At 40.0% G+C, this 23,547-nt stretch overlaps 1 protein-coding gene across 3 annotated transcripts in view; it reads right to left on the bottom strand.

The window, feature by feature from the left end:
• Positions 1 to 813: 813 nt before the first annotated feature.
• The window catches only part of TAFA2 (TAFA chemokine like family member 2), a 301,302-nt gene continuing 278,568 nt past the window's right edge, over positions 814 to 23,547 (bottom strand). For 2 of the 3 annotated variants that reach the window (XM_043548661.1, XM_043548651.1), the window contains exon 5: positions 11,953 to 12,196. In XM_043548661.1, coding sequence (XP_043404596.1) covers positions 12,185 to 12,196 — 12 coding nt within the window. In that variant the 3' untranslated portion in view covers positions 11,953 to 12,184. Of the gene's footprint in view, positions 2,642 to 11,952; positions 12,197 to 23,547 lie in introns of those variants that run through there. The other variant, XM_043548654.1, reaches the window with a different exon arrangement.

Raw genomic sequence — 23,547 nt, 5'->3', positions numbered from 1 at the left:
CATCAGGCTCCTGAACTACAACTCCCATGAGGCAATGCACCACAATAAGAAAATGCAGTTTAGTGTTTAACTGACTCATAACAAAATGTTTCAGGTCAGTACAACAGACCAAAACAAAAATATTTTCTTTTTGGTAGTGGCTAAATGGTTTGTTTTGGTCAAAAATGTCCAAATCAATTTTTTTTCAGAATTTCCCTTCTGTGAAAAATTTTAATATTTTGTCCCAAAACCAAATGCTTATATGTCAGAGTTTCCCACAGGATGGTAATTCTGAATTTTCCTCAACTCTAATATTTATTGTTTGAAACATGACAGTATGTGTTGTAGAAAACAATCCTAAAATATCTCTTCAAACTGCTTCCTTCTGAAAACTGAAAAAGGTAGAATTGCTCCAAGTTTTTCTAAGGAAACATGAAATTAATATAGTCCATGATCTTCTTTTCCACTGGGTATAAAAACCTTTGCTCTATGGGTAAACAGAACCGATCTTCTAAGTGCATATCCATACAGGGGAGTCAATTTGATATCACAATTTTATTCACTTGTTATGAATAGTCACAACATTAATCTACTGCAGATAATCTATTCAGTATATTTGAAAATCCATTTATTTTCACCTATTGATAAGCATGTTTTACACTTGTATATAATACTGTATTTTCAGTGTTGATTCAAAGAACAAAGTCAAAGGAAACAAATATTGAGAAGCATGATACAGTATTTTGACCAAATTAAGGTCAAACTCATATTCTACAAAATAACGCATTTATAATTTGTACTGTTCCAAACAAAGGAATTACTTTTCTCCTTAGGATGCTCTTTTAGCACAAATCCATACAATATTAATGCATTTGAAAAAACTGAGCTAGCTAGTGGTGCTACAGTTTATCCAAATTAAAATTGAATCAGAAAAGAATATCTTTCCCTGCCAACATTTTTTATTATTTCTCAGCAGAATGATAAGATGTAAATCTCAAATTATTCCCAACAATCATTAATTTTTAGCTCTCCTTTGCAATAACATGGGAGGTTTAATGAAATAATCTTGGAAGAGCCTAGGATACTGTGACTAACCAGAGCACTCCAGTGGGTTCATCCATCATGGAACCCAATTTATATCTAATTAGCCAGGTCAATGGCTTGTAACTATAAAAGGACCCCCCCCCCCCTTTTTAACATACCGATAACCATGCAGGCCATTTGAATGAGACTGCCCACACAATTATTTTCACTAGGTCTGAGTTGCTGTGGTTTTTGTGTCTATTTAGACAACACAGCATACTATATAACTCTCACTCTCTCTTTCCGGTCAGCATGCTTATGCAGCATCAGTACAGTACAACAATGAATTATCAGGGTTCCTTTGTCTTAGTATTACCAGTGGTACTGAATATATTAAATGGAGTATAAAATTATACATTCTGTAATAACTTAGAAACAAAATTCATATATGTTTAAGGCCTTTAAATATTAAGGGTTTTCATTGAACAGTACATCACAAAAAATTGCTACGGAAATAGAAAATAGGAAAATAAATGTTAATTTGGGAAAATGACTATGGAAAGGCCCAGAAGACCTGGACTGGATAACTGTAAGCAAAACATTTATGAACTTCAGATTTGGAGGGAAAGATTTTTTTCCCTCTATTAACAGACTGAGCAGACATCTACATAAGCATCCAGATAGTACTTGTGTTCAAGCAAGAGATAGTTTAAAAAAATAAATAACTAAAAGAAACTCTGAATGAATGCCATCCAATCTCAGAATTGTAAAACTTGCATGCATCCCTGTCTACCTTTACAAAAAGGGACTAGCTAATGTCATTTACTGCTTACTGTCAACTTGAAAGGACTTAAGTTTAAGAAAGTAAAGGACATACCAGAAACACCCATCATCTTCAAACTAAATGGAAATGTATATTTTTAAAGGTATAAAATACTTATAATGAAACTGCCAAAGAGCTACGGTAGTAGGATAGCCTTAGGGAAACATGTCAGGCTGGCTATACATTCTTATATGATTGATGTATTCCGATAACTATTACTTGTCAACAATAATTATTAACGATGGATATATATTTCCATTCCTATAACAAAAGCAACTTCAAGATGTTGAAACATGTAGCCTTTCAGAGATCCAAGATTAGAAATACAAATAAAAATATCTAAAACTGCGCTATGCCAGAGGACAAGTTCTGCAACATAAATTTGATTAAAGTAGCGTGCAGTCCCACCAGCAATTTGTACATAGAACCAGGGAACATTGCAGAGGGAAAGAACCAGTACATTTCAAAGACTGCTTTTGTAAAGATGAAAAGCCGTCAGTCTGGAGTGGAGAACCCGAAAGATTGCTGCGTCTTCTACACCCCCTAAGCATCACCGTTTTAGATTGCAGCCATAAATTCCTCAGCAAGTGCAATTTTGTAAGTGTACATAGTTCAATCCGTTGAAATCTCTGTGACAAAAAAGTTCACAATGACTTTCCAGTAGTTTTGATCTCAAGCTGTTGCTGATTACAAGCCAATACCCCCCAGCAGTGTAAACTCACTTCAAGGATTGCCTGGAGGGAGGTATGAAATTCCTGTTATGTTAGCATTATCAGCCTTGAGATAGACTTGAGTTGTCTTTAGCTATCGGGTTACCTGTAAAGAAAAAGAAAATTAAAGCACATCAAAACTTTAGATATAGCATCTGGTTTTATGTCGTGGAAATGGGTTTATGAGACTGCAGTGTAGAGAAGCACTTAAATGTGGGCATGATTATGAGCAAGTGATTAGTCCCACTGATATGAAAATGGGTTACTCATTTCTTAAGTCAGTGCTTTGCCTCACAGGACCTGGAGGAAACTGTTATCTTAACTATGACTGTGCTTAAAAATGTGGGGTTTTCCATTTTGAAAAAATTCCATAGGCTACTAAATATCAGGCTCCACACAGTCAGAAGTATTAATTGTTACAGCAGCTCTCTGTGCTACCTCCATCAGCTCCAACATAAGAGGATGTCTGTTGTAACAACTCTGATTTCACAACACTTTTATTGGCTGGGCTTGAACAGAAAGGGTGATTTGGAGATTTGTTTCTTATTTCTTCATATTTTCATACTATATTAAGATGTATTATCCTGTTAAAGACTAACTACATTTTAGCAAGCAGCAATAATTTAGTGGGGGGGAAGGGAACATTTGAGAAGAAAAGCCCACATAGCATGAGCAAGAGCTAAGTTTACCCTATTATTCACTGTTTGCACAATAACTATCAAAAATTTCACTTGAGCCGTTTCACCCAAGCTAACATAAACCAGAAGGACCACAGGGAAAGCAAGTCAGAGACAAAATATTTCACAGTAATTGGATTTTTCCTATGTCTGATTTGAATTTTAAACATGAAACGTTTAAAAAACAACCCCTGTCATATTAAAGAAATATTAATTTGAGGAATATTTCTGCTGTGTCAGTGGATACAATTAATGATCATGTTATGTTTTAATATAAAATTGTGTCAAGGGACACTACCCCTACTCTTCAGGAGCAAGGCATTGGATTGGTCACAATCACAGTCTATAACATCAAGGGCCATATGTTTTACATTTTGATCATAGAGAGAAGGGTCATGCTTGTTAATGATGAAGCATTCCTTTGCCCTCAGCAAAATCATTTGCATACAGCTCTTGTCAGCTCTGCAGAGCAGAAACATTGAGCAGAATTTTAAAAGGATTGATTTAGGAGTTTCATTACTTAGTTTTGCCTTCAACATTGGGAAATTTCTAGAATTTGCACTAGAAAAGAAGTACTAAAATGGTGCTTTGTGATTTCGATATGTGTTTGTTTTTATTACACTGCTTTTATTTTACTGAGTTTTCACTGGCTGAAGCAGCCTCATATGACTATTTCTATTCTGCACAATTGTCTGAAAAAAATCATCAAAAATAATACAAAAGTCAGGCAACCTGTTATTGTGTTGTGCATTCAAAAAATAAAATGGCCAACACAGCATACCTGCTCCACATCCATTCCCCAGGAAGATTTATGCTACTTTAATTTGAAAAATATATAGGCAATTGTAGAAAATTAAACAGGCCTATTCTCTTGTAGTCAATGGTAAGATGGAGTGCCTGGGAGAGTCAAAACCCTAGCAGCAATGCTAGAATCCTCAAAGAGGGTGGGTACTGAATGGCCAGGGCTGTTTATACCTTGTGCACCAGGGCCAATGCAGGATAGGTGGGAGGACTCTCCTGATCATGATGCACCCTATAAAAGGATAACCACTCTGATGTGTATTCTGTTCTGGCTTCCTCAGCACTGAGAAAACCTTATACTACTGAAAAGACAAGTTCCCAGATTTGCAGTCATACCAGTCAGTCTGAAGCACATTTTTAGCCCTGAATTTCACCAAAGAGGAGTCTTTAAATCTGTTGCTGATCTAAATTGGAATATTGTATATCCAGCACCTCAGACCAGTGTAATCTGGGAGAAGAAGAATTCCATATTATGTGGAATGGGAGATATGGGAAGAGAAGGAAACATTTCTGTAGCATCCTCCCCCCCCCACCCCTCCCACACACATACAGCAGCCCTTTGAAACGGCCCAGAGGTTTGGCATGCGAGGATGAATAACCAGGAGGCAGATCATTGGGTAAAATGCAGATGATGTTTTAATTTAGATAGAACAAATGGGCCAAGTCAAAGGGTTAATATGACCCTGACACTGTGAACACTGTTAAACAAGGCTGGGGATTTGATGTACTGAGACCTCAATCTGCTTAGCATCACGGCAAACACACCAGTGGAAAGTGAGTAAAGGGTTCATGAATTGATACAATGGCCTGTTAGACCAAACTGTTTTAAAAAAACATTTAAGAAGGAGACAGAAAGACTGGCTTAACTTAAACTGAGACCACCCAAAGATTGTGTTAAAATTATGACAGGTAAACAAGAGGAGTAGGGAATCAGAAATTAATGGACCAAAATTGATGCTTTGAAAATTAGGCCTAATTAATAGTCAAAATAATAAGCGGATGGGACCATTCCACCCATGACCTATTTCTGGGGCCCTAAAAAGAAGCTTGGGGAAAGAAAGAAAAAAAAGACTTCTATCACCACTGTGGCTGTGGTGGAAGGATTTTTGCCACAACACCCAGACCCTGATACTCCTGTGAGGGTGCTCAACCACAACCGCTGCACCAGCAAGGAGCCCAACCTGATACTTGTGAGATTCCACTCTTTTCCTGTCTCTCATCTATCTCTTTTCATCCCCCATTACCTTTCTCCTGTCCCTCTCTCTCTCAGCTTCTCCCCTGATCCTGAAATCAACTATACTGCAAGGCACCGGCAAGGAGAGATGAGATGTCCGTTCAGCTCTGCTTGGCCCAAGAAGGACCAGTGAAAGAGAGGAACCTGACCAGACCAACTAGATGATGTTCCTATCCAGTGAGGCAAGCCAGGGTGCACAGCAACAGTCGTTGTGGCCAGCTTGCCAGCCCAGAGTATCCATCTACGACTGATCAGCTGATCTGTATCCTAAGGACATCAACAAAAATCATATTTCCCCCCATCTTTACTATCCTGTGTCTTCTCTCCCTTCTGCTTTTGTCTTACGTCAAAAGCAGGAAAGTGATTATCATTCCCAGCTCGAAATTGAACAGAACTAATCTTGTCTTCCCCACCAAACAGGACTGTTTGACATAATAAGAGACTCTAACCAATATTCACCCTCTCTAAAAAAGAGGATTTGATATATTTTAATTAAGTTTGTTTTGCTCAATCTCTCAATTTCCTTTTCAGTGCTTTTTGCTCGGTTTTGATTTTTTTCCTTTGTGTGTTTCAGTCAACAGATTTCTAACCACTGGCATGAATTTCCTAGTGTATTTGCCTTGAGACTAAGTATACTAAGGTCCCTGTGTACCAAATCCTGAACCTTGTTTAACACTATTTGCAGTTGGATAGTAGCAGGGTCATGTTTTACACCTTTGACATGGTTGAAGGTGTACAATAATATTAAGTTTATCATGTGGCTCTGCAAATTATCACATGTACTACTCCAATACACGTATATTATATGAGTTGATCTAGAGATACAATGATTTTATAGTCAGATTTCCAGGTCAAATGCCTTTGAATGTATGTAGCAATGTACATGCAAACTCTAGTTATTATTTTAGTAACACCAAAGGTGTTTAAGGCACTTCATGGACAAACAGGGATATATGTTCAAGCAAAATGAGCATTTTCAGACCCAAATGGTCAGTTACATATCTACATGGCTGTTTTCACAGCAGATGTACAATTGCTGTAATTGGGCACACAATTGTCTAAAGACAGGCATCAGACTTTTAAAAAAATCTACCACTGCATCTGGGTTGCACCCACTAGCGTTATGATACCGGGATAGACAGTGTTATAATAAATCTTTCTGACAATCAGTTGTACAGTACGTCAAAACACTATTGCACTGGGTGTCAATCATGTTTATTCGGAAGATGAAATCAAGCCTCACTGACCTTATTTTTTTAGTTTGTTTTTCATTACTATTATTTCACGGGCATTTTTAACTGCTTTCCTGTGCCAGCACTGATGCTACTCCACCCGTCCTCCTTTTTTCTTTTAACTTACAGGTCACATCCTGTTAATCTGAGTGACGCACACAGTGGTCTTTATTTCCCTTTATGTAGTATGCAACTCTTGTTATGAGTAAGCACACATCATCCATTAATGTTAATGGAAGTTATACACACACGCACACACACACACATTAAGGGGAGAATAGATCCCTTGGATGCTGAAGTCAATTTCCTCAGTAAGCTGTTAAATTTTAGCTAATATCTATCTGTGTTATTTACAGAAATGTTTGGTTTTGGAAAGTGTGCAAGCTTTTCATTTGAGCAGCTGGAAGGCAAGGTATTGTGCCAATATATATATTTTTTTATGGAAAAACAAGGTTTGACAGCAGTATATGCTCAATCTTTAAAATCCTAAGAGAACAGTTAAACTCCAAATGTGCACAAATCAATTCCAACCAACTTTTCATTTAATAATAAATCTGAACATTAACTTTTCTACCGCTTAGTGGAAAAAAGGACATAACACCTTTAACACCCTAAATATGTATTTGAATTAATTTGTTCATGCTTGGAACATAATTGCTCCCTTTATGCTAATATCTTTTTTCACACGGTTATTATATTATGAATACAACGAATTAGACTTACTTCATTTCTATGTTCTAAATGAGCAATTAAAATATAATTACTCTGCAGTTGCAGACTTTTTAATTTAAATTGGTGAGTGGCTGCTGTAAGTTGGTTGTAATTGTACGTGAACTCACTTGCTTTATTTTAAAACAACATTATATAATTTAATACAACTGAACTTTAACACATTTCTTCATGTGGGTGGGTAAACGTTTAGGGTCAGATTCAGCCCTAGGTTACACCATCTCTTGCCAGAGTAACTGAGGCCGTGTCTACACTACAAAATTATGTCGCTTGGTTTGTGCACACTTGGCTCTTTGTGTCGGCACATCCTCCCAGAAGCCTTTGTATCAATTGTATCGCCAGTGTGGGGCATTGTGGGATGGCTCCTGAAGGCCAGTAATAGTCGACATAAGGAACACGGTGTCTACACTAACACTGCGTCATCCTAATTACATCAACCATAACCACTACATGGAAAGATAGGCAGTATGCCAAGAGACCACCCTGACTTTCACCAAGAGATCTTCAATGATCTCAAACTCAAAAAGACGTCCTACAAAAAAGTGGTGTTACTAAGTTGACGTAGAGAGGCACTTACATTGGCAGGAGCCAAATTTAAGTGAAGACACTTCCACAGCTAAGTCGACGCAAGGCAGCTTACGTCGACCTAACCGCATAGTATAGACCAGGCCTCAGAAGATGCCATGAAGCTGATCCTCAGACTTATCCTGTGTAGCCCAAGAAGTTGGTATTGTTAGCCAGGAGGGGGCACAACCAGTTGATTAGGTAGACTCTGGGCAGATTCCAGCCCTGGAACCCTGAATACAAATTAAAACTGCCTTCCACTTGTGAAATTCCCAGGACTGTGGTATAGAGCAAACAGCATCTTCCCTCCCCTGGGAATGAACCCCCATTATAACAGCTCCTGCTTGCCCAGGACCAAGGCTTACACTTCTCTACACCTGTGGCGGTAAGATCAAGCCCATAAATGCAACCTTTACTCACATGATTAGTTCCTCTTTACTCAGTGAGACAATTTGCATTAGGGTCATTTATTCCTTTGTGTGTAAGGGTTGATGGATCCAGTCCATATGTGATACAGCATGTTTTTTATAGAAATACCTATTAATTCAGAGTGGTAAATACATCTATATGTATTTGCTAACCATAGGGTGGTTTATAGGTGTCATTGAGGCATCTAATTATTCTCACTTAATAGTTTAATAATTTTAGAAGATAAGTAGCCAGACAACAGTGCACAATATTTTGAAATCAGTGTGTACTGGACCATTCTGTGTTCATTAGCTATTTTTTACAATACTTTGAACATCTTCAGCTTATTGACAGACAGATCTTTTGATTTTTTAATGCATATTATACAGACAATAATTATATTAAAAGTATGTTATTTAGGTTGCAAAGTCAAGCACTCAAAAGTTATGAATTGCCAGATTTAGGATTGCCTATGCAACTTTAAAGCTGTCCCCTGTGAGCCTATCCTATGCATTGAATAAAGCAGATGTTGTGTGGTGACAAAATAGTATGTTATAATGTTAAAGACTGTATTATAATACATATACACAAGGGGGCAGAATTAAAGCTGTATATCTCTTTCTCTCTCCCACCCCCCAGGAGTTGGTGGAGATTCTGTGCCACATGCTACTCCCAGGGTGAGGGTTAATGGAATAGTAAGGCCATTTCTGGATCTGGGGGACCCAGCACAGCTCTCTTCTCTCCAACCCTGCTACAGCTCCTTTGCCAACCCTCTTGTGTTTCCAAAGGAGTGTGTAGGAACTGCTTCTCCATTGGTCTGGCCTGGGAACATTCAGTGATTTTGGCAGGTCGTCAACAGCTTTCTGAGAAACACAAGTGAAAGGAGGGAACTAGTGATTTTTAATACTTTATTTCTCACCCTAATCTAATTGGAATTTCATGGGACAAAGAAAAGGCACTTGCCTGATATTCTGACAGGGGGGATCTCTAAGGCCTGCTGCCAACAATGGAACTATGAGACCTTCTTAAAAGAAAAAAATGCAAGAATCTCTTAAAATGGATAACATTAGGCAACCTAAATATAGGAATTTTTACCAGCTTCCCCTTAAACTAAATAAATAAGGGAAGAGACATTTCACAGAAATTCCTGACTGTGTACCCTGAGTTTCATGTTATTCTCCGAGACACAATGATAAGGTAAATATGCTAAGTTAACCTGTTTCTACGTATGATAACATTCATATATGCTTGTCTATTGGACCCTCTAATGCCAATCCTTATTCATGTGAATAATGTTTTACAGAACTATGCCTTATATTTGTAATAGTTGGGAATGGAAGCAGAGTTCTGTAATCTTGCAACAAGAAGGACCTCTCTTATGTGGACACAGGACACTTCCTTCCTTTTCTGCTTCCTAATTCTTGTTCATAGTAAGGCATTAACATTTCCCAAAAACATTAATAAAAGAGGCTCAGAAAAACAATTCATTTGTGAACTTTTCCTAACAGGGAATAGACCCAACTGGCTTGTGCTACTTACACATTTCTATGGGAATAACCATGTTTTTCTTTTAAAAGCCTAATAGTAGTATTAGAATTCAGAATCAGTGTTGGCCCACACAACCAGAAGCATCTGTCAACGGTTTTTAGTTTCCTGCACTCTGCAAATGAAGATATAGGCTAGAAACAAATCTTCTGAACAGATGAAAAAGCACTATTTCTTGGAACCCTGAAATCCATACAGTGTGCTTGCCATAAACTATCATTCATATGCGATTCATGAAAGCAGATGACAGTTTGTACTACCACTTGTGCATGTTCATCCACTCTGAAAAAGATCAGCTTATAAGATTGGCAGGCACTCGCTGATATAACTGTACTACTGGGCATTTCTATAATGCCTTGCCTCTGAGAATCTTAAGGTTTTTTATAAAGGTTAACTAAATAAGCCTCATAACCCCCACATGAGATAAGTATTTTATTATTCCCTTTTTAGAAGTGAAAAAACTAGGACGCAGAGATGTTAAGGACAAAAGTTTCAAACACAGAACTGGAATTAATTTGCAGACTGGACACCATCAGATTAGGCCTGAATAAAGACTGGGAGTGGTTGGGTCATTACAAAACCTAAACCTAATTTCCCCCTATTGTTACTCACACCTTCTTGTCAACTGTCTGAAATGGGCCGCTCTCATTACCACTTCAAAGGTTATTTTTCCTCCCTTGGTATCCTGCTGTCAATTGAATTGTCTCATTAGACTGACCTCACACTTGGTAAGGCAATTCACACCTTTTCATGTATTTATACCTGCTCCTGTATTTTCCACTCCATGCATGCTTATGGCCCAAATATATTTGTTAGTCTCTAAGGTGCCACAAGGACTCCTCATTGTTTAAGTCACTTAGGTACTTTCCAAAATTTTGGCCACCTAAATTTGAAAATTTTGGTCTAAGCAGTTTCCCAATAATCCCACAGTAAATCAGTATGAGAGAAATCTGGATCTCCTGATGCTCTATTCTGTGCTTGAATTAGTAGATAAAGCTTATTCTGTATATGAAACAGAACATTTCCCAATACATCCAAATGGCTCTAAAGTTCCCAGTGTCTTTGAAGACACCAAACATCAAACCTTTCCTGTCTTTAATAAATTATTTCTAGTTGGGATTGGTCAAGGATTAGATTTGCACAAATTCCTTTCTTTAGGGCCTTCCATTATGAAGAAAATAGATGTACTGTAGACTGAGTGCACACTGCTGCCAACATGACATTTTAGGGTATAGTTCTACTTTTACATATGCACCCAGAGATGTCAATGGGGAAAGTATGATGTGTAAGGAATGCAGAATTGGGCTCTTGTCTTTAAAACTTAGAACATAAGAATGCCCCTACTGGGTCAGACCAAAGGTCCATCTAGCCCAGTATCCTGTCTTCTGACCGTGGCCAGTGCCAGGTGCCCCAGAGGGAATGAACAGAACAGGTAATCAAGTGATCCATCCCCTGTTGCTCATTCCCAGCTTCCGGCAAACTTGATCCAAATCAAAACCCCAGATAAAAATAAAAGAGTCAGAATTTTGGGAAAGTTTGGCACCTAACCTGAATTTTGCCACTCAGTCCATCCGTACTTAGTATGTACCAAACCATTGTTAAAGCTGGGACTATAGACAAATCGCTATTCATTTTAGAGCACTGCATATTTTTTCAGGAAACTGCACCAGGGCTCCATAGTATTTTATCTAAAATACTGTTTTGAAACAAAAGTAGTCAACATCTACTAGTCTTTAGGAATATAATACAAGCCCCTTCTTTGCCTTATGCTAAACTTTTTCTGGAGTTTTGAATGATCCAGTGCAGGATGAAGAGCTACTTCCTATGAAAATATAAAATACCTAGCTGAGAATGTCAAGTACATTCTTCTATTCTGTTCTATGTAAGTTCTCATACTGCTCTCATCTCTGGAGTGTCTGAGTCCCTTCCAGTGGAGTATTGGTACATATTCTTGGTATATTCTTGACCAACACAAATTCAAGGAGTTTGCTCTACCTCTGAGAGCAGGACAAGAGAGGAAAGATCATTAAAGGCGGAGGAAAGACCCTAGAAGGCAGTTGGCTGACACCTCTACACTGTTTAGCAGCAGAGTACATCATCTTTCTTGAAGATACACCCAATTATTCAGTAACTCAAGGTTCATGGAGCACTATACGCAACTACAATAAAGAATAAGGTACAGCAAATCCTGTTAAGACTGTGGAAACCTGTATTTGTACACACCTGCTGCTGTGTGAGTAATAAACCAGGGCTGGAACACATTTCTGGAGTGGTTTTGACTCTTTATTCCTCAACGAACCTTCTGGCCCTTCCTTAGAATCCGACCAAGCCTAGGATTCATCACAACTAGTGCTCCAGCGTGGAGCCAGGATATTTTGTGTGTGTGTAAAAATCAAAAATTGTCATCAGGCACAGCAGAAACCTCCTTTTTCTACTTCTCCATTCGAACTTGAAGAGTTTTACACGTTTGCCTAAGAAACAAACATATGTCAGGTACTACATTGTTATGGAATTAATTACATCAAACAAAACTGGGATTCATGGAATATACAGAATGACCGCAAAAATGTTTTTGAGAAAAGATAGCTTCCTGTATCAAAAAAGGCATGATATCAAAGAATAAGAAAAACCAATCACAGTAATGTCAGGGGGAAAGATTTAAACATACTTAAATTTAGCAAAATATTCTATTTGTCAGCAAAAGCAAACAGAAATGGATCACTAACATTCATTTCATACAAGTACATCAACAGTTCTTAATTCTGACAAGCCAAATACTTGAAAGGCCTTTGAAAATAAGTAATTATTAAGACCTGTGATATAGAAGAAAGAGACAAGTAAGAATTATTTTTCTGAAAGATGTGTGTTCTTCCCATGTGTAGATAAAGAAAAAAGCATAAACCAGTTTGGGAATTTTGAATAGATGAATAGTCAGAAGAGAACTCTCCTTCCACTCAATGCTATTGTGGCATATGCTATAGGAAACCCTAAGCTTTATACATATACTTTATAGGTATATGAAGTATTAGGCCAAACTTTTCAAAATAGGATGCCCAAAGTTAGGCATCTAGATCCACATTTAGATATCTAAATAAGTGGCCTGTGGATTGATTTTCAGACACAGACACACTGAGCATGCTCAGCACCTCTAAAACTCAGGCCATTTTATGTAGGTACTGCCTAGTATACTGCCTGATATTTTTTGGTGTTAAGAATCAAGGTCATACAGCCTGTCATTGAAGATGTTTGCAATGAGATCTAAGATTTGACTTATAAACTCAAGATTTTGGCGTTTTAATTATGTCCCTAAATGTTAAAATACAAGCAAACAAATATAAGGGTGGGGGAAGAGGGGTGGAGGAGTGTTTTGTTTTGTCTCTGATTTGTATACTTGCTTGAATTGGATCATTTACAAAATCACCTTAGCTTGTACAATTCACTGAGATAAACATCCTTCCGGTATGTTTCCTGAAGACAGTGGAGTCACATCAAGGATGAATCTAGCGAATTAATGTTTTCATTGTAACTCATTTCCATCTTCTTCCAGAAAGTAACTCCATTAGAATGTTTCTGCTTTGGGTGAGTGCGCTTGTGCACACACACATAATGCCTATGTATTCTGTATGTTCCTAGAGCACAGCATACAAATGAAAGTCTCGTAGTAGAATTGTTATGACACATTAGTACTAAGAGCACCTTTTTGGATGACAAAACTGTAAATAAAAATCAATTGTTCAAATAAACCCTTCCGTTTTTTTCTATAACATAAAAATGCAACAGTGCAACACAAGAATATATGTGGCTTATGCTGTGATCAGAACCCCAAAGTAGAATTATAACATTGCATAACTGAACTGTAAAACAGTTAATTAAATGCTAATAATAGTTTTCACTTCTATAGTCCTTTCCCCCTGAGTATCTCTTCAAACTGAAGACAAAGGTGGCAACGTGTTTTCTGCCTTTTTGCACATGGGAACACTGGGGAATAGAGTGGCCTCATCGAGGTACTGAGAGGTCTCACACTGACCTATCCATGGTCACCCAGCAAACCAGTGGGATCAGAACTTGTTTCCTAATGCCAAATCTCCTGCTCTAACCTATAAACAACATTATAATTACAGGAAAAATATGTAACATGGGGTTGAAGACATCTATTATTCTAAAGGGGAAAAAATAGTTTCAAAACCAGTTGAGAGTCACTTAGTATACTTATTCATTCCTTTTAAAAATAAATTGATGTTATTGTTGCTTTTGGTTTTAATGGGACAAGACTAAATCCATTACTTCAGCTGAAATCATGGAAGCACGATCGTGCCCCAAATTATCCCCAATAAAAATTCTGAATCAGCTGGACTTAATCACAGCCTATTTTCTTCAAATATAGATGGCATCACAATTTTGAAAGGAAGTTTCAATGGGAAGTTTGAAAGGGCTGTAAAAAGCTACATGAGCCAGAGGCAGACAGAAATATAAATGGTGTCCTTACCTGTGATTTTAGCTTCTCTGTGTGGGTACCTCCTGGTCTGTCAGTGCAGTATGAGGTGTTTTCTGCCTTTGCCCCAAGCTTCAGAGGCAAAGATTCCTTTTGTGATTTCCCCCCCAACTTGTTTGCCAGCTCCCCCAGCTGGCATTTTGAAGTAGTGCACTCATATTTGGCTCCTGGGAATACTGCCATAGCTGAGGGAATATGAGAACTAGAGAACAAGTTAGAAAACAACAGAGAAATTTCCAGGCAGAAATTTAAAAAACAAAAACAAAAAACAATGACAAGTATCAATTTGAAATGCTTTGATAGTTTGCCTCTGTCTTTCCTTCCAGAGCTCCACTTACGTATGGAAAAAAGAGCTCCCCCTGCTAGAAGGGGAATTTCAGACTCATTCAAGACTAGTGGGTTCTGACAGAGTGGCAGATACTCATTTAGAGAAAATAAAATTACATTAAATGAAACTAATTTCACCTTTCTCCTGCATGGGTATCCATCACTCCATCAGTCTAATATTGATAGGAAGCAGCAAAGGTAGCAGAACATGAAGGTGAACAGAAAAAAAAATGGTCACCCTGTCCCTGCCCTTCAGGTCCTTATGGAAGAGGACCAAAGGAAGATGGAAGAACTTTCCACCTGAAAACTGTATCAGACCATGTAGCTGATCCAAGATGTAGAGATGGGATTGGCATTATTCCACACACACACAGCACAAATACAAATTCCTCCATATTCCCTCATGTGCCTCTTACTTGGAGGCTTCCTAGAAAATTCCATCCCTCCCGTAACTCTGAACCAAGATCTATGAGATGTAATATGGCTCCAGTTCCAAGCAGGTTCCAAGCCTCAGAGAATGGAAGTTCAGTGTGTGCACACATGTGTATGCACGCGCTAAGGGGCCCTGGTAAATGAGAATCTGAAAGACCAGCAAAATCCACAGTTGGTTTACACACAATGGACGTCTGAGCAAGTAGAGAGTTGTTAAGATTACTGTTGCTTATTCCAGCCTGATGCTCCTACCATCTCAGCCATTTGAGGGGAGTGAGGAAAAAAAATGTCAGTATTGCCCATGTAAAAAATAAAGATAACCTATCCACCCTCCATGTTTAAGGATGTGAGTAGCAGACACAAAATCTCACTCTCTTCCTGTCATGTTTTGTTATTGCTTTCCACATGGATGGTCTTAGGTTCTGGTAGTATTCTTGGGAACAGGTTAAATATCACATTCTTTACAACTTAACTCCCAGAAATAGAGGCTGTGTGATGTCATTCCTGGAATGACCATTTGCCCTAAATAATGTGGGAACCCATCTGAGCGCCCCACCCTGACAAGTTGCCATCTCATTGATCATGGACTGGTCAGAGATAGACTCTTACGTAGGTGTTGAGGGGATATCCATGAGGGAAGCGATAATTCTAGTGCAAAAGGAAGAGTGAGCAGATGATCTGACTCCTGTTCTCATAATTCAACCATCAATTAGAAAATTCTGCAGAAGGAAATATGGCCTGGTCTCTGCAGAGGACACCATCATACTTGGTAGTGAAAGGCATTGGTGAGCTGACTTCTGTTGTTCGTCACACATCTTGATAAGATTTTCAATCTTGCGGGCCTACGGGCCAGTTTGAGGTTTGTCCAAAAGAAGTGAATGAGTTCCGAAACTGAATTCAGAAGTTCTTCTTGTAACTGACTATGAATCTGTGGTTCTTGAAAATCTGGATAATCTTGCTGGTTGGTACAAAAAGCAGCTACCTCTTATGATTGCACTCTGATCCTGGGATGATCCAAGTAATGGTAAATATGGATGCCTTCCTGACTGAGACAAGCTAATCAACATACTATATTTTCTAAACACTTGGCAGAAGGAGAACAGGCCAAAGGGCACTGCCTGAAACTGGATGTTGTCATCTAATTGCAAAGGGCAGGTAGCATTGGTGATGTACACAGATATGACAGTAAGCTTATTTGAAATCAATGGAACAAAGAAAATCTGGAGAGGCAACTTCTTGAGTGATAGTGTCCAACCAGAATTGGGCTTTGCAAACTGCTAGGTTCATTCTTGATAAGTCCCAGGCTAGGGGAAAAAACACCTCCGGTTCTCTTTTTGCACTGTGGAAGATCTTGACTAGAAACCTAAGAATTTCTTGAATACTGGCATAGTAACGATGGCCTCTAAGGTGATGAGTTTTGCTGCACTGTCCAGAGATGCCAGTCATTTTGTGAGGTCCTGGGGAAGAGGAGATGACAGGACAGAGAGAGGAGTGGAATCTTGAAATTCTCTGAAGCGTCCTACTGCAACTATTTCAAGAGCCCATCTAGCTGAAGTAGTATTGGCTCGAGGTTGAATAAGTTCTTCTATCTTCCTCTTACAGGGATGAGCTCCTGAGCCAAAGGGCTTCATTCAGAGAGGGAAAGCAGCATGTGGGGGCCCTCTCTGGTTGTGGTTTGGAAAATATTTTCTGGCATCGATGGAGCAAGAGTGACAAAAAGAGAAATGGTTTTGAATGGCTGAAACTTAAAAGTTGTGGTATAAAGATTTATCACTCACTCTGGAGTCTCTAGAAAAGGGTTGATTTGCTGTTATCTTGTTCAGGTCTGAAGAATCCTTAATCATTTTCTCGAACAATTCTCAGAAAAGTTTCACTCCATTGAAGAGTCTCTTGATCATATTGGTCCTGGAGGTCACATACATCTCGACAAACCTGAGACACTCATTCTGTTACCTTGAGGTGTTAAAGGATGGATCTGGCAAAGAACCTGGTAACGTCACAAGCTGCATAGTACAGAAAACTCAGGATGAGTTTAATAGCTCTTACCTTTATCTAGAATCTTCCTTTAGAAGATCTCTTTCTCTGTGGGTGTAGTGGGGAGTGAGTGATGGATAAGGCTGTGCAAGCTGAGACTACAAGATGCTTATAATGCAATGCAAGAGGATTCCAAGCCCATTTTAGAAAGCTCAAACTTCCTTTGGATTTCTAGTTCCATCCACAGGAACTGAGCTTTCCCTATGATGAAACTGGTCTTGACTAAGGTGAAAGGAGGAGTCATCAACCTTGGGAACCAAAACAGATTTGGTGGTTTTACACAATTGAACTTGGTATCATTTTTGGGTGACACTGATGATGGACCTCTTCTTTTCCAGGTTGACCTATTCAAAGTCCACTATCTCCTCCATCAATTCTGATACCTAAAAGGCACTGTATCCTGCTTTATTTTGCTTCATCTTGAAGAGGTCTTGGACTGAAGGAACTTGCATGGCTGGGTTAATTATTTTTAATGAACAAGATCCACCAACTCATCTTGTTTGCCCGGCAAGAAAAGGCACCTGAATCATCAGATTCAGATTGGTCCAAGTCAGAGCAGGAGAGTTCTCCTCCCTCTGCTGGACTTAGGGGAACTGACTAACTCCTCTGAGTATGAGACAGGCTGAGATTTTCTTTTCTTAGTGACTACTATCTGTTTCCTGGGGAGAAGTCTATCAGAAATGAAGGAGGGTGGTACTCTTGAGGTTTTCTGCAAATAGTGCTAGAGGATAGAGAGCAGTCTGGTGAGAACTGTAGGACTCAGGACCATGGGAAATCATGCATCTTGGACATATGGGGTCCAATTCTCCACTTCATTACATCAGTATTACACTGATGTCATTTCAGTTAAATAGGCATAAAACTGATGTAACACAGATGCTGAATGATGGAAAGCAAAGTTTGGGTCTACTATACAAGCTAGGAACACTACCTGGATAGTACGGGCAAAAAGAGCCTACTGCTATATAAGTCCCACACTTCAAGCATTTTCTTCCCCTCCAACTGACCCAATCTTGGCTCCTGGCTGACATTTCACTACTGGGCAACTCAAGAGGTAGGAGAAGCTTGCAGTGAGATCCTAAAGAGCCAGTTCATTCACTGTAAAAGGCTACTAAACATCACAAAGAGTCTTCCTAGCGTTGCTGCAACAAGTGGAGAGAGACGACAAGTATACGGAGCTGAAAATGGGAGCTGCGACCTCTTTATCTTAGCACTAAAACCATTCTATGGGGAAGTGCTGGAGAAAACCAGAAGACTATGGAAATCCCCGGCTTTCCATTAATGCTTCAGTGAATGAACCAAAACCCTATGTGGAAGCAGAAGAGCCTTCAGGAAGCAGAAGATTGCTCTGCAAACATGAGTACAGTATTTCAAATATGCCAGTGAGGGGAGCTGACAAGCAACTGAAAAAAAATCACAAGAGGAATCTTGTGGGACAAAGGCAAAAAACCCTTCTGTACTGGGCTAAAGAACTGTTGCATTACCATGTGGAAGCCAGAAACGTTTGACAAAATCACCTAATTAATGACCTATAATTCAAATACCATTTGATATATTTGTGCACAAATATTCTCCTTTGCTTTCAGAGTAAGTCTGGCAATTTTCAAGCTACACAGATGCTAAAATAGGGCTGTATAATGGTTGCAACCTTAACTGAGGAGAGGCTCCCCCATCTCCAAAATGTATTTAAATATGACACTGTGATAGATATTGTTATTAATAATATAATATTGCTTTAAATGTGATTGGGGCCATGATTCACAAAGTATTTAACCTCTTAAGGTTTCTGTAGTATCTCTTCTCCCACAAAAGTGAATTGAGGCACCTCAAAAAAAAAAGTCTGAAGGAGAGTAGCCAAAGGGACATGTCCAAGGACAAGCAGCTGGGTACAAAAATAGAACAGGACAGAACACAAAGAGACAGAGCAACCAGCTCCCAAACAGCCACTCACAAAAAATAACTACAGTCTGTGTTCAGAAGCCCTCTTCTTTCAAGGGTTATGTTGACAAGTTCCTTGTCCTCAAAAAACATTTCATGCTGTTCTATCTCCTCACCATTTCTCTCAGTAACCTCAGCACCTATGGAAACTTGAAATGAACTGAACAGGTAAAGTAAATCCATTTGAAATTGGTAATCTGCATTGGTGTGGACTTTTTAGAACATTTCTGTAGTGGTCTTTACTTCTCAAACAAGCTTTCCTACCCTTTGTGGAAATCTGGCTAAGGCTACACTGTTTCATAGCTTGACATTAGAAATGTATGTCCACAGGGTCCAACATTCAGATTTGGTGTGTGTCGCTCTGACATTTAAACTTACTTGTATTTAGAAACAGGTATCTGCATGCCTGATCTATGGTTGCCAACTATCTGTTTGCAGGAAACCGAACACCCTTGCCCCGCCCCCTACCCCACCCCTGCCGTGAGACCCCATCCCTGCCCCATCCCTTCTCTGAGGCCCCGCCCCCCGCTCACTACATCCCTCCTCTCTCCATTGCTTGCTCTTCCTCACCCTTGCTCACTTGCTCATTTTCACCGGGCTGGGCCAGGGGGTTGGAGTGCAGGAGTGGGTGAGGGCTCTAGCTTTGGGATATGGGCTCTGGGTGGGGCTGTAGATTAGGGGTTTGGGGTGCAGAAGGGGGCTCTGGGCTGGGGCCAAGGGGTTCGGAGTGTGGGAGGGGGCTCCAAGCTGGGGCAGAGGTGCAGGAGGGGGTGAGGGCTCTGGGGTGGGGCAGGGATAAGGGGTTTGGGGTGCAGGAGGGGGCTCTGAGCTGGGGCCAAGGGGTTCAGAGTGTGGGAGGGGGCTCCAGGAGGCAGTTTGGCTGTGGGAGGAGGCTCAGGGCTGCCACAGGGGATTGGGGCACAGGAGGGGATGTGGGCTCCGGCCGGGCAGCGTTTACCTCAGGTGGCTCCCAGGAAGCGGCCGGCATCTCCCTCTGGCTCCTAGGCAGAGGCACAGACAGGTGGCTCTGCACACTACTCCTGCCTGCAGGCACTGACACCGCAGCTCCTATTGGCCAGGGTTCCCAGCCAATGGGAGCTGCGGAGCTGGCGCTCGGGACACAGACAGCACACTGAGCCCCTGTGGCCACCCTATGCTTACAAGCCAGAGGGAAATGCCAGCTGCTTCCCGGGAGCCACACAGAGCCAGGCAGGCACCCTGCCTTCACAGCTGCTGGCAGCCAACTGGACTTTTAACGGCCTGGTCAGCGATGCTGACTGGAGCCAGCAGGGTCCCTTTTTGACCGGGTGTTCCAGCCGAAAACCAGACGGCTTGTGACCCTAGCCTGATCCAAAGCACACTGAAGTCCCTGGGAATTGTTCCATTGATTTCACTGGTCTGCGGAGCAGACCCTATGTACTTGTTCCACCTAATGTCTAAGTGACCTAAATGTCTAAGTGACCTAAATTGCACCTACAAATAAGTGAGGTACAAAACAGGTGTGAAAAGGAAGTTAAGGCCAGGTTGGAAATCAGGCCCAGTATGTGCCATGTGGCTGAACTAACGTAGCCAGTGGAACCTTACAGTTTGCATTTCTGTAGTTTTTGGTATTCAGTTGTATCAACAAAGGGCTTTGCATTTAATTACATATGTGATTTAGATTCTAGATGCTGCACATTTAAGTAATGAAGATGGGCTGCCTATGGACTCAGTCCTGCTGAAAGAAGTGCAGAGCCAAAGTGCTAAGGCTCAGTCCACACTCTGTAATGAAGTATGCATCCTGCTCAGCACTGTCAGCAAACCCCTTTGCACGCCCTCAAGCCAGCCAAGTCCAAAAAACACCATACAAGCAAGTGTTACGACAGGCAAACAAAACAAAAACCAGTAGAACCAACTAGATAAGAATATAGATTAACAAGCAACCCCACAGTCTGATTCCCCTTTATCCTGTTATACCTGTGATTGTGATTATTGCTTGTGTTGCTTTGGCTAAACTTATAGTGTAAGCTCTGTGGGGCAATTATGTTTTTTTCTAGGCTTTGTATACTTTTGGTACTATATAAATAGATAAACAACAACCAGCTCTGGGCCCAAATTGGCCTGAAATAAATTAAGTATTGAAAGTAGAGGGAAGTGGACACACCCAGTGCATAGTAACTTAAATACAATCCATTACATGCAACAATGTGCACAGAAGCTATTTTTAGGGTTTTCAGTTATTCTGATAGCCAGTGAAGACTGGTGGCTCCACAGTAGGGGCTGTACTTGAACAAAATGAGAGTAGGGGTAGGCAATATGTGCAAGAAAACAGTATCTCTTGCAGCCAACTTCCTAGTGCTTCGTGTTGTATGATGGGCTCAGTTTTCTTTGGCGCAGAGAAAGTGTTATAGCAGATCAATCCAACATTCTGTCTCTGACAGTGGCTAGTACCAGAATCTAACCTGCACACAGAAACGTTCCACCCTATCTCCATTACTACCTTGTTTACAACATGAGGATTTATATATTTTTCATGAAATGCATTTAATCTCTAAAAGCTGTATTTGGTGTATACTGCAATTTTAATGATGAGATACTGGGGTGCCGGGAGCAGCTCTGATAAGGATGCGCTCAGATGACAAAAAAAATTCTTTTAAAAAAAATTGATTGCCCATAGGCTTTGAAAGAAATCTTCTGACAATAATACTGTAATAAAGAGTAATCACTCTTTTCTGTGTCTAATATTTTGCTACAGTATTTGCACATAATTGTGTTATGATCACATCCTTTCTATGAACCACAAAATCTTGCTAGACACTAAAGATATGTGTACTGTTTCTATAATCAGAAAGGGAATATTCTAGGTAGGAGCTCTGCAGTGAAGCAGAGAGAGAGAGTAGCTTTAGGGATAACACTGTTTTCTCTTTTCTAATAAAGCCCCTTGTTCAGTTTTAGAAGAAAGCAACTTCTAAAATTATTTTACATGACAGACAACAGAGTCATTTTTTTAGGCTCTATTGGCTTGCAATGTCAGTAGTTGGACATATTTCAAATTTACCAGTGGCAACAGCAAAGGAAATCAGTGTGAGATATGTGTCCCCATATTAACCGCAGCTACCCTATTAGTATGTAGTCTATCAGTTAAACTGCAGTATACAGTATATGCCATTTTTCAAGATCAAATCCATTTCATCACAAATATGGTGGATTCTAGTCAGAACCCACCATAACATTTGGAAGAAGGAAGAGGAGGGGGGAAAAGAAGGGATAGTCTAGCAGCAGGGCAGTACTTTTTTTCAAACTTAGCAGCAGCACAAACAGCAATACTCGTTCTGGTTTTTTCCCCTCAGCTGCAGCCTAAAATGCCTATGCATCTGTTGTGATTCAGGAAGACAAATCATCAGCCAACATAGCTATCGCTTCACTGTCACTAACATCAGGCTTGGTTTTCCATTTTCCTTTTCTTGCCAGATCTGGAGTCTCATTCTCAACCCTCTCACACTGCTTCTTATTCATTATCATTCTTCCCTTCCAGGATATAAGGATCGTAGAGGGTGATAGCAGCAAAAAAGGAGGTTGTGACGGTGGCATAATAGCTGTGGAAATACTAATGCTACTTCCTGATGCTTAACATCTTGCTAATTATCACCCTGGCTCTGGCCTTCATTTTTTAGGATACTTGAGAAGTTTGTGGCAAGGCATCTTTGGCAATAACTGGAGTCCGCAGATTTCACGGACACCACCTGGTGCGGTATTAGACCAGATTTTGGTACCGACATAGCTCTGGTTTCATTATTTGATGATCATCCCCTAATACTGGACAAAGTCAAGGTACCCAGCTAATTCTTCTAGATCTATCTGCTGATTTGAATTAATTGATTACAATGTGGATAAGGCTTTGGACCCTGCCAATAACAGGGGAAGTAGTACAGGAGTAGCTCCATTCTTTTGTCTCCAAGAGGACCCACAGAGAAGTGTTGGGTGATTGTTTTTCTGCCCCCAAAGGTTCCCTGGTGTGAAGTGCCATGAGATTCAGCTGAGTCACTTTTCCTGTTCTAATCACTAGGGGAAAGAGAGATGCTCTCGGCTGCAGTGATATCCAGATGCATCTGTTTTTCATTAGATCTGGATAGGGGTGTTTTTCAGCTTGCCCATTAGTAAGTGGGGAGTGGAGGAAAGATGTCTGGCTGAAGCTCAACCCACATCAAACAGAGAAAGTGCTGACTGGCAGGGATAAACATACAAAGGAGATGGTGGAGCTTTTAGCGGTCTTTGTAACGGATAGCGTTTGCTCTACTGTTGTTAGTAAAGTATACAATCTCAGGGACCTGTAGATCCCCAGCTGACTTCATCAAAAAGCAGCAGTGGACAAGGATGGAGGAGTCTGTTCCTTTAATTGCCAACAGTGTGTCCATATGTAAAGTCATCTAGCTGATGTATTTTTTATTCCATGTGCCAAGAGAGTTTGTGATCAGCTTATTTTATAAATTAAAATACAAATAAAATTAATGCAGCCCCTCACAGCTGCTGTAATGAATTTAGAAACATTTCAACATTTGTATGTGAGAGAGAGGGGGAGACAGAGGTAAAAATATCAGGGTCATCGAATACACAGGAACC

Source organism: Chelonia mydas, chromosome 1 (genome assembly GCF_015237465.2).
Source record: "Chelonia mydas isolate rCheMyd1 chromosome 1, rCheMyd1.pri.v2, whole genome shotgun sequence".
NCBI classification, from domain to species: Eukaryota; Metazoa; Chordata; order Testudines; family Cheloniidae; genus Chelonia; species Chelonia mydas.
This window is presented reverse-complemented; position numbering and strand designations above follow the sequence as displayed.